At 36.7% G+C, this 12,011-nt stretch overlaps 1 protein-coding gene across 1 annotated transcript in view; it reads right to left on the minus strand.

The window, feature by feature from the left end:
• MAGI2 (membrane associated guanylate kinase, WW and PDZ domain containing 2) overlaps window positions 1–12,011 on the minus strand; it is a 1,275,509-nt gene that overhangs the window by 169,054 nt on the left and 1,094,444 nt on the right. The window contains exon 11 of the mRNA XM_057732512.1: window positions 2,746–2,777. Within this exon, the coding sequence (XP_057588495.1) occupies window positions 2,746–2,777 (32 nt within the window). The remainder of the gene's footprint in view (window positions 1–2,745; window positions 2,778–12,011) is intronic.

Here is a 12,011-nt window from a genome sequence, read left to right on the forward strand (position 1 = left end):
CAAAACAAGAAAAATGAAAACAAAATCATTTTCTTTATCTGGCAGAATCCTTGTATCTCTGTTGGCCTTGAAGAATGAGTGTATGTCCAACTGTACGAAAGGTCAGTCACTGAAATATCAGTGGACAGAGTGGACATACAGTCCACAACGGGATATGGAAGAGTAAAACAGAAAAACCTGACCGTGGTATGCTTAGTTTTTTTAAACCCCACCTTCTGATTCTAGGATGCACACTGGGAACAGAGGGCTTGTAAAGAAGGCAAGTTGTACTCCTTGTGAAAACTCTAGAAACTGTTTGCTTCCTGTAAAAGCTGGGGTAGTCTCCACACACCTCCTCACTATTTTAGAGCAGGGCTGGGAGATGAAGGCATTTGGCTTGATTCCGTACTTGAAGAATGAACTTGGATTCCTTCCAGATGGAGAGAATGAGAACTCACTACAATTAGTGTATTACTTGTTAAACAGAAGTGACTATCTTGACATGGATTAGTTTAAGATGTGGATCAGTAGGACAGAAGAGGGTCAGGAAGTGACACAGGACTGGGAGGAGGAAAGATCTTTCTCAGGACAATGTTTCCTTATCCTAAGGATTCATCCATCCTCTTCAGAGGAGAGTGTGTATAAATCCAAATACTGTGGGTATGTGTTTATGTATTTGTTTAAGTGAATAGTTTTGTAAACTATGTTCATTTCATAGAGTGATGAATTTATTAAGGGTTTACGCATGGAGGGTCTGCTTTCTAAGATGACAACAGTTTATATTTTTGAGCACGTAGAGGCTCTGCTTTACGCACCTTCCATGGATTAAGTCATAGACTCTTCATAGTAACCATATGAGAGGAATATTATTATTATTATCCCTGTTTTATAGATGAACTTGAAATACTAAAAGCTTAAGCAGCTAGTGGAAGGTAACATAGCTAGTAAGGAGAAGAAGCACAGTTTGGAGTAAGGCTTCAGAGCCTGCACCCTAAACCATTAAACCACACTGCCTGTCATCACAGTCCCTAGTCTGAAGAGTTTCTGGTAGATACATGGAAGATGTTAAATTGACAGTCCTCTATCTTCATTTAGCCTAGGATCCGGAAGGCCAAGTCTTAGCTTTGGTAGGGATGTATAGGTTCAGGATTAATTGTAAATTGAGTCCTATAAAACCTTTTTTGGAGTTATTGAGTATGGATGTGATTACTGTAATGACAGCAAATGCTGTAATTATGCCAAATGGCATCATTTGTGTAAATGTGCTGCATATAAGGAAATCACTAGATTGCATAATTGTAGCACATGAGGTTGCAAGAGTCCCTGTTAAATTAGATAAAGATGTGTGTAACCACAGAGCACAGATTCAACTCTGGTGGTGAAAGGAAGGAATTATTCAGATTTTGGTCAAGATAAAACAAATTTCATTTCAAATATTTTTAAATACTTCTTTTCAAAATCACATGCATCACTAAGTGGTTTAACCAGGTCCAAGTAAGACCTGTTTTCCCATCTGATATTCCCTGTGGACCAGATGAGCTGAATCCTAAATGAGGACACACCTGGTGAGAATGTTCTGACAGCATTGGCCCCTCATCACCAGCTCCTGGTTTCCTCATCTGCCTTTGAAAGGAACCTGGAACTCAGGCACATTCCAGGGCTCAATAATATTTTATTTTCACATGTCTTCAAATAATTTTAAAGCCATGTTATTTAATTAAGCCAGTTATTGCACTTGAAAAGTATGCAAAATTCTACCTCCATTTCTAAAATGAGAAAATCAAGCAGTTAAATATTCCCTCAGTAAAAGAACAAAGAGAAGCATAAAATTAACCCAAGAATTCCCTACTCACTGGCCAAACTAAGGGCCACTGTTGCCTGAACGGCTTACTGTGAGAGGAAAGAAAAGTAGGCAGAAGATGTGATTCCCTGAGATGTTTGTTTGTTTGTTTTGTTGTTACTTGAATCACTGTGTTAAGTCTTCCAGTCGTGAGTTTTAGCCATTCCAGTTAGGGTCGACTACTCTAACACAGCATAGAATGGAATGCCAGAAAACCAGTCCCAGCTCTTGGGACTTGGATAATTACTAGTTTCAATATAATGGCAAGTAAAGACCATCTCTAGCTCGGAAGGGAACTTGGCAAAACTTGCCTCACAAAAAGATTATTAAAATACCAGCCTCCTATGTTAGCATCAAAATTTCAGGACGATTCATAAAGAAACTAGGCCCAGAGAGATTAGGTGATGGCAGAGATCACTGGTTCCTAAAGATTCAGAAGCACCACTTTGAGTGATTGTCATGTTTGGCGGGAAAAAATTTTTTTTTTCATATACACAGACACACACTCATATGTAGCTTTGTATACATTAAGATGTACATATAAATACACAAATATACATACAACTAAATTTCTTGTGGATCAGACTCAATTTGCAGATCAAGACCCCTGGGCCTATAATTTGTATTGTTTTAAAAAATGTGATTAAAAACTATAGTACTTCTGACAGGGAGAAAATAAAGTTTTCCAAAGTATTTTCAGTACACCATATTGAATAGCGTTGATGCTAATTTTGTAAAAATATTGGAAAACAGACAGAATTGTCTTTATCGGAAAGTAAGACAAGTTATTCTTACACAGAAGATTTGTTCTTTTGACATCACGAATGTCGGGGGAGGAAGAGATTTTGAGGTCACCCAATTCAAATCTTATTGAATGGAATTGTAATAATAACTAGCAATAAAGAAGTAGAATAATTTCAACTTACAGGCTTTGGAGTTTTCCATGGAGAAAAGAAACCTGTAATAAAGAAAACAATATTTGAACTTTGAAAATATACCCCACTACCACTTACGGGTGGCATGATATTAAGATAAACTGCAAGTTATTTTAAATCGGTTAATAGCAAACAATAATAACAAATTCTGCCTGGCGGCATAGTTTTTTTCAAGGGATCCAAATAATTTTATTGGAATTACATTAATGATTCTAGGAATATTTCCTTATTTGGCCTGAGGATTCTGAAGCCCAGCAATGGTGAGTAACTGTGTAGCAAATGAACAGTCACTTTATAAGAGCTAAGACTGAGCCATCCTTAGGGATTTCTGTGTACACCTTAGCTGGAGAGTGAGAATATAGATAGAAATTTAGATTTTTAAAGGTTAATACCTTTGCTTAGTATAAGAAATAATTCTGCTTTATGTGCTTAAAAATCCATCAACAAGCCTTCATTAATCCTAAATTTAAAAATAATGTATATACATATATTATGAAATGGATTCTATAATAATTGTTTATGGGCCTTTTCTCCCACTGAGATCTTCTCTAGAGCAGGTATCTGTTTTATCATCCCTCTGCCCTAGTATTAGCACAATGTTTTTCATGAAGCAGCAGCTCAAAATGTTAATCGACTGAATCGTGTATCACCAAAGCCAGGCTTTTTTCAATTTATTGAGCTCTCTCAGTTATCACAAATGGTGTGACAACTGCACTGACTCTGTTGTGATCTGAATGACCTTTAAGATAATTAAAAGTAAAGCACAGATTAATTCCTTTTTCTTTTTTTTAATTGTTATTATTTTATCATATACTGACCCTAGGAAGCCAAAGCACAATCCAGTATACAAAACAAAATTACTTTCTTTTCATATCATCCCTTCCCTCTTTCAACTACTTCACTCATGTTAATGTCAGGTGGTATCTGATAAAATACCCAAATAAGAAATGGAATGTTGAAAATATCCACATAATGTTTATAACCTTTAAAACTGGGACTGGTACAAAACAGGTTATGATTTTCAACTATTTCCATTTATAGGAAATATCTACAGAAATCCAGACACACAATTATCTAGATGCTGAAGCAATCCAACTAAGGTATGGTGTAAATACTAATTACACCTCACTGCAACGTTGTGAAGAGCTGATGCTGCACTTTATGAAGAGAGCGAAAGTATGTAATCCAGCGTTCCTCAGCTTTCCTTGAAACACAGAGTTAAATTTAACGCTTAAGTGTAACAACTATCTTACCTAAGGAGATGGGTAGAATTAGCTCACCTTCTCACATACTCTGTATGTACGTTCTTGTATCTCTTTCCAACTATTAAAAAAATTCTGTTCAATGTGTGGTTTGATTATAATTTAATTATTAGGATTTAATCACATCCTTTTTGGTAATAGCTAAGAGTAAAATTACAGATAAATAAATACATTTATCTCTGACTCATTCTGTAAAATGCCAATGAAAACAATTTGAACACTAATCATAAAAGTGAAAAGCATTATGACCTATTGGCCAATTAACCATTATTTCCATTGAAGGATAAAATTTATTTGCTGTTTTATGGAATTGCCAGCAACAGTTCTTTTGAGAAAAGATGTCATTTACACATTCTCACAAAGTCTAAACATTCAGTTATTTTCTCCACTTTCTCTGTGTTCCTCTACTTTCTTCTCCTCCTCGCCCCTCAGAGAAAACTTTTAAATTCTTATTTCTGCAATTTTGCTTTTTCTGAAATCATTCTGGTCTGACATAGATCACAGAAGCAAAATAGGCTTGGCTTGTTGAGACTATTACTTTTGGGTGTCTCATCACATACCTCACAGGGATATAGGATTAGATGATTTCTTAAGCTTTTCAGAGCTGATAGTCCTTTTCACAAAGCCAAGTTCATAAAAAAGAGCTTTTTCTTTAAAATACTAATAAAGATTCCTTTACATTTTATTTTCTTTCAGGCATTTCCCCTACTTCTATAGAAAGCAGAATATTATAATTCTCTTATGGAATTAAAATTTCTTTATAATGATGACCCGTTTTCCATATTGATTATTTATTGAAGTGTATTTGTGTGTGTGTGTACAAATGCAAAGATTTATTTAATCCTAACTCTTAAGACAACAAAAGTAAAAGACCTCAATATACATGTATAAGCTAACTGAAACATGAGTAGGGGCATTTTTAAAAGGAAAAAGAGAATAAATGGGAAAATTCAGATGCAGCCAATAAGGAAATTTAAATGGATTTAATATGAAGCACAAAACTGAATTAGATCTCTAAAATCTGTCTTTTTAGAACAGGAAATAAAACTAAAATATATCTTAAATTCCTCATGTAAAAGCACAATGAAATGGACGGAGAAACAGAAATAGTGCAAATAGTTTAGACAAGAAATTCTGGTGCTTGAAAACAGAAGACAATACCAGCTTCACATCGAAATTTAAATTCTACATGTCAACTAAATATAATTTTAATAAATTATAGGAATATGGTTGCTAGATAAAATATAATACACTCAGTTACATTTGAATTTCAGATAAGCAATGAATGATTTTTTAGTATGTCCAGTATACTGACTGTATGAGACATATATTGCATAGGACATATTTATATTAAAATTTGTTTATCTGCAATTCAATCTAACTGGGAACGGTGTATTTTTATATGCTGAGTCTGAACACCCTATATAGGGAACATTTTATATACGTCCTGGGTAACCAGTTAAAAATAAAAACACAATAGTAATGTCTACTGTAGGTAGTATCCATTCAAATTAGGTAAAAACCCAGAAAATATTTAGTATTTCCTGTTCTTGCACCCCCTCCAGTGTTTTATTGTTAGGAATCTTGCTTTGGGAGAGATCTGAGAACATTCTGTGCAGCTCATTGGATTGTGTTGGTTGCCTGTTCGTTAGTAACAATCTTTGACTGAGGTCTCACCTCGTGTGATGCAAACTGTGTGTGGCCAATGTCAGTGTCACAAAGGACCATTTTCAAATTGTGTGATGACTGGTTAGCAACATTGCCTTATCCCAAGAGGAAAGCTCCACAAAGTGGCTTTTTTCAAAACCTACTTCTCCTGACACCTGATATCCAAAATGAAATAATATCAATATATTTACTGCAGCTCTGAAGGGAGAGATGCTTTTTAGCGTGCATTTGTGAGTTGTTTGGTAAGAGTTGTTTTTTTTTTTAAGTCATTATAATTATTTTCACAGGGCACATCACAAGATGATGAACCTTCTTAAAACCACCCCACATAGAATAAGGGATCAAAATACAATGAAGAACAACTTAATCAGACAACCCCATCACGATATCTTCAATTTGGAATAACACCAAAGAGGTTTTCCCCAAAGAGGACTAAATCTTTCAATATGCCTCTATACTCCTTTTGATACGTTGAACTACCATTCGCAGAATGTGAAATGGTTTCTTCTTCAACTGAAGTACTTGATACAACATATGACTCTGACTTTGAAAACTATCATTAGTTTCAAGTATTTTATAGAAAATTCTAGTTACTACAAATGACAGAGATGCAGGGAAACACTTTCTATTTCTCTTTCGCAACAGAAATGGAGTAGGAACAACTTTGAACTAAAGACCTGTTTCAGTGAAGATGTCCATGCCCTGGGTTATTAAAAGCTTTGTTTTGTTTTGCTTGAAAAATGACACAACAATGTGAATATACTTAACACTACTGAACTGCACACTTAAATATGGTTAGTATGGCAAGGTTTATGTTATGTATATTTTATTTCAATTTATAAAGTAAAAAATAAAGCAATAAAGAGAGGAGGGAAAAGTAAGGGAGAACAAAAGTATGCACATATCACATGAATGTGAGCAGAACAAAAGAGAAAGAAAGAATTTTTTCTCACAGTCCCTGTGGCATCCTGCTGGAGGACAGAGAGCTCACCTGTACACTCATACAGACGCTTCCACCTCTTAAGTTATCCTTTCTTATAAAGGATTATAAGCAATAAAGGGGATTCATGTTTCTACTACATTCTGAAAACATTTCAGGGATAGTGAGAAACTCTTCCAATAGAGGAATTAGTTTTTTGTTTGTTTGTTTTGTTTTAAGTTTCCCCAAAGGGGGAAAAGCCCAGGGTTTTAAAAATCTCGAGTTAGGGCTAATTTAAGGAAGAAAAATAACACTAACAAAGTTAATCTTTAATTTAAAGAGGCTCCCATTTCTCCACAGCCTGGCAAATTTTCCATCAAAAATTCAGCCTTTGGTAAACGTAAGCCATCAGGATAATAAGCTAATTTCCATTAAAACTAGTTCAGTGTTATTCACTTTTTTCCCCTGGTTTTTGACTGATCATGTATTTCCTATTGAAATTCATTAAATGAGTTCAACCCCACAGTTCCTTTAGATAATTTGTTTAAGCTATTTCAAATCAGTAAAAGGGCAATTTTTCTTAATGAAACTGACCTAGGCTAAGAAATGACCTTTCCATCAAGATACTGCTGGTGGTACCATAACCTCACATCACTGTGTTTCAGCCAAGCAAAATATTCAATTTGCAAAGAAAATTTCAAATTAGTTGCCATCTTTGGCCTACAGAATCTATTTTTATGCGGAGAGCTGAGGCTTTCTCTGAAATGCCTTAAAAATGATCCTCTCTGCATCTTTGAAATAAAAGTGTTTTTCTTATAAACCGTATAAAGCTGTTTTCAAATGGCCATTTCCCCCCGAGGCTTTGTTCTTTATGGAGCAATCCGACCATTTCAAGTAATCCCAAGGAGTATCTAGAAAGGATAAACCTGCACGTGTTGTCGTCTGATAAACTCAGTTACATAAAGGATTTGTTCAAAACAAAGCAGGCCAGGTAGATAGCCTTGAACAGGAATAAAGGAACAGACCAGAAGAGGAAGAATTGTGTCAGGGAGGCTAAAACTCAGAGTGAGGTGAGGCTTGCCGAAAATATTAGCAACTACAAAGGGCTTTTTCTTTATGTTCTGAACAAGACCAAGGGCACTGAAGAGAGAAACAGCTCTGTGTGCTTATGGTGTACTATAAACAGTTGGCAAAGGAAATGTGCAAGGATATCATTCCTGCAAACAGAAAAGTCCAATTCTGAGAGTAATTTTTTTTTTACAGTAACAATGCATAGCATTGTTTTCTTTTTTGAGAAACCCATCTAGAAACATCTTTAATTTGAGAGATTACACATCTTAAGTTTAATCATTAATTACATCAACACTAAATATTTATTGAGTTGTGGGTGTCTCACAAGGACCACCAGATTCAACTTCGCAAAATAGAAGCTTTGGCCTTCCTTCCCACGCCTTTTCTTGTGTGTTCCCTATCTTGGAAAATTTCACTTGCCTCTCCAAGTTTTAAAGACAGGAACCTGAAAGTCATTCTTAACCTCTCTCCCTCACTTCCTTATCACCAAATTCCATCTATTCTACCTCCACAATCTATTTCAAATCCACTTCTCTCCATTTCCACAGTCACCATCAAGATGCACACTCGCCAACATCTCTTACCTCAACTGAAGCAAAAGCAAATTTGCTGATGTCACAGAATCTGATCCTGCTTCAAATCCTTCGGTGGATTCCCACACCTTTATGATAAAACACAAAACCTCCAAGGCCTTATATTAGTTTGTCCCTACTCACTCCCCAGACACCTCATGGGTTATTCCCCTTCACTCACCGAAATTCCTTGAATAAGCCAGGCTTTTCTAACCACTGGACCTTTGCACAAGCTCCTTCATTTACCTACCCCTTTTAACCTTTCACCAAACCATCTCTAACTCCTTCTTTATGTGTCACCTTAAATACTACCTCCTCAGGGAAGATGTCCCTGACCTTTCATTTTAAATCTAAGCTCTCAACTATAATTTTTCATTGCATCCTCTATTTTTTCTTTATATGGCACTCATCAAGATTTATAAAAATATTTATGAAATCGTACTTATGTGATTGCTTTTGTGAATGCCCATCTCCCCAACTAAAGTACAAATTCCATTGGGGAGAAATCATATCTATTTTGTTCATAATGTATTCCCAGTACTTAGCACAATGCCTGACACATAGTAGATACTTCAATAGACACATCTGATGAATTAATAATAGAAGTGAAGAGTGAGGAGGGTAGCAAGAAAGAGACAAAGTCACAAGACACTTAGGAGAACTGATGAGGCATGGTGACTTGCTGGGGGTGAAGGAGTGGTATAAAGGAGAAGATGAAATCCATGATGACTACCAATTTGGGAAACTAGATGGATGATTTTGTCATTAGCTAAGGTAAGAAATATAGGAAAGAGGTTTCCTTGAATGGAGTCTAGAAAGCTGGGTTATGGGCAAAGTTAGTTTGAGGTCCCTTTGGGAGTTTGGGTTCAAATATAGTGGAACTACATTTTGAAGTTTGAACCAAAGTGAATTTGGTTTCAGGTGAGGTCATGTCGTAGTTGGCTCTCTTGTCTGGTGCCCAGAAGGGTTATCGGGATTAGAGGTATGTCAGATAAAACTTTAAACAATACACAAAATTGTGTAGCATGAAAAGACACCTTCTCAGGTATGTAGAATGAATGAAGCATCTGAGAAGTAACTGAGAGCCAAATGAGTAGAAGGTTTCAATAAGTAGTAAACGGAAATCCCCATAAAACAAGGCTTTAAGTGGGTTGTCAAACAGGAGGGTCACAGGTGGCCTCAGTGGAAGCAGCTGATTGCTAGGACAGAGGCAGAAATCAGATTTCAGTGGATCTGAATGAATGGGAAGTGAGGAAGTGGAACTGAGAAATGGCTATGGGATTGAAGAGACAGTGTCATAGTGGCTGTGAGGGAAGAAAGCTGCCCATGAAGGGAAGATTTCTTTTAGGAAAAGTATATGTTCGGACAAGAAGGTACCTGCACAGAGTCTGAAGATTCAGGAGAAAAGGGGATGATTGGTGGAAATACTTCATGAGGAGATAAGAGATGGAATCTAGAGTGCAAAGGGGAGGAATTAACTTTGAGAGAGAAGGAGCATCCAAGTCCTTATCAAGAGGCTGGAGCAGATCTATGGGGGAAATCTCCAGGGTCTACCCCATGGGGTGGGGATGGGACTGAGTACGAGAATTTACTCACAGTGGCTGAAAGTGGCAAAATCAGTGGGGGCTTGTAGGGGTTCTGGGTATGCAGGGAAACTGGAGGAGAGAACAAAAATAACCTGTGTCAAAATGTTTGGTTCAGGGGGATGAGGCAAAGATACAAACAGAAAAACAATTTCTGACACAGCATAGTGAAGAGGTCGTGCACACAGACTATGGGGTAAAACTGACTTGGGCTCTAGTCCCAGCTTCACCTGTCACTAGTTACGTGGTCTCACACATACTTGGGAGGGTGTGTATACCAGGATTAACTCCTGGGCTCTGAGTGAGACTCTGGGCTTGCTTTGTGGCTCACGCCTGGGTGGCCATTCCCTGATCTAAGGCTCAGATTCCTTATCTGTAGAAAAGTAAAGATAATAATAGGGATTATTACAGTGGGAACTAAATAAAAATGCGCTTTACATTTTATGAATTTAAAATGGTACACCGTTCCATTTAATGGCTATGATACATTTTGAATTCTTTTTCTACAAAATAGAATTCTGCTTTTCAGAAAGGTGTTCAATAATTTATTGTCACAACAGATGCGTTTATTTTCTTTTCAGTTGTTTTAGGTTGTTTGTTTTGTTTTTGCTTTCTTAAACCTCCTTTAAGGCCTTTAAAGCGGCCTTTTAAGGTCTTTTAGCGCCCTTTTGCTGTATATAGTATGGAAAGCAAATGATTATTTTTATCCCATTAGGGTTTTCCATTAAGCTCCTTCTATCCTGGTTAGAGGAGTAAGGTAGCCCACTTTAACTTCACTCAATAGTCTTTGTGCTCTAGTATAAACTGCAGCCCCCGTTTACAATGATTATATAATTTTTTAAATGAATTGTTTCTAACTTTGCATTTTCCTATAACTATTTATACAATAATTACTCAGAATTAACCAACTAACCTGGTTTTAATGCTCACCAATTCCTTTTGCCAGCGTTCGGTAAGATATTCTGTGAGAACTGTTGCACATGTAGATGTATTTGTGGGAGGAGGTTAGTTTCACATCCTTCTCTTCTGCCAATCATGATTCCTCCTCCCACAATTCCTTTTATACCATTATTTCCCAATTTGGGGTTTTGAATTTTGGTCTTCTGTTAGTATATGTACTCAAATTTTTCAGAAACAGCATATGTTTGATGTAGGTAGACTAGTGGTCTCCTAAAGAGGTCTACACTCTAATCTCAAAACCGATATATATGTTACTTTACATGGCTAAAGGGATTTTGCATTATGATTGAAGTTCAGGATCTTGTAATAAGCATAGCACTTGGGATTATCCAGGTGGGCCCAATCCAATCACATAAATCCTTAAAAGCGGATAAGATAGCAAGTCTGTGTCATTTTAAGCCACTAAAGATGTAGTAATTGATGATGGCAGTAACAGAAACCCTAAATACATGGTATCTTTTCTAAGCACTTGCATATGAATTCTAGTTTCATTAATGAATTCTTAGAGAGCAATTTTTTTTCAAACATTGTGGGATTTTTCTATTGTGCTCTGACATTTAGCAATGCTGAGAACAAGGCTGGATCCATTCATTTTTTTTTTTTTTTGCAAGAACCTTTAATTTTTCTTCCCTGGATATTTGTATACTATTTTCTTTACCCTTTCAAATGTTTTATACATTTCTACAATATGCCTGAGTGTGAATTTCTTTAAGTATTTCCTGGAATATAGTGAGCGCATTTGCTCCAGGCTTTCTCTGAAGTCTTCCTACTCAAGTCGGGGTGTGAGATCTGGCAGCATCAGCTTCACCTGGGAACTTGACAGGACTCTAGACCCTTAGACCCCAGACCCACTGAATCAGGTCTGTAATTTAATGAGAACCCCAGGTGATTCACATGCACATCTGAGAAGTACTGCTCAAGGAATGTTCTGTTATTTGTAGATTTGATCTCGACTTTTCCTTTTTTTTGTTTCTCTTTGATTTCTTTGTCCTCTTATTTGTCCAACAATATTTATCCAAAGTAGGATGTGCCTCCCCCCTCTTCCAAGGGGTTATAATCAAAGCTCCTGGTTCACCCTTCATTTCCTTCCCTCCTCCTCTGGGTACTCAGAACCGCCCTCCCCTGCACCTTGCTCGGCCTCCTGTTTGAGGCTGTATATCAAGAACAGTATTGCTGGTAGAGGAGTGTTGTGCATGTGATTGCTGCGGAGACGGAATAGAGC

Source organism: Hippopotamus amphibius, chromosome 4 (assembly GCF_030028045.1).
Source record: "Hippopotamus amphibius kiboko isolate mHipAmp2 chromosome 4, mHipAmp2.hap2, whole genome shotgun sequence".
NCBI classification, from domain to species: Eukaryota; Metazoa; Chordata; class Mammalia; order Artiodactyla; family Hippopotamidae; genus Hippopotamus; species Hippopotamus amphibius.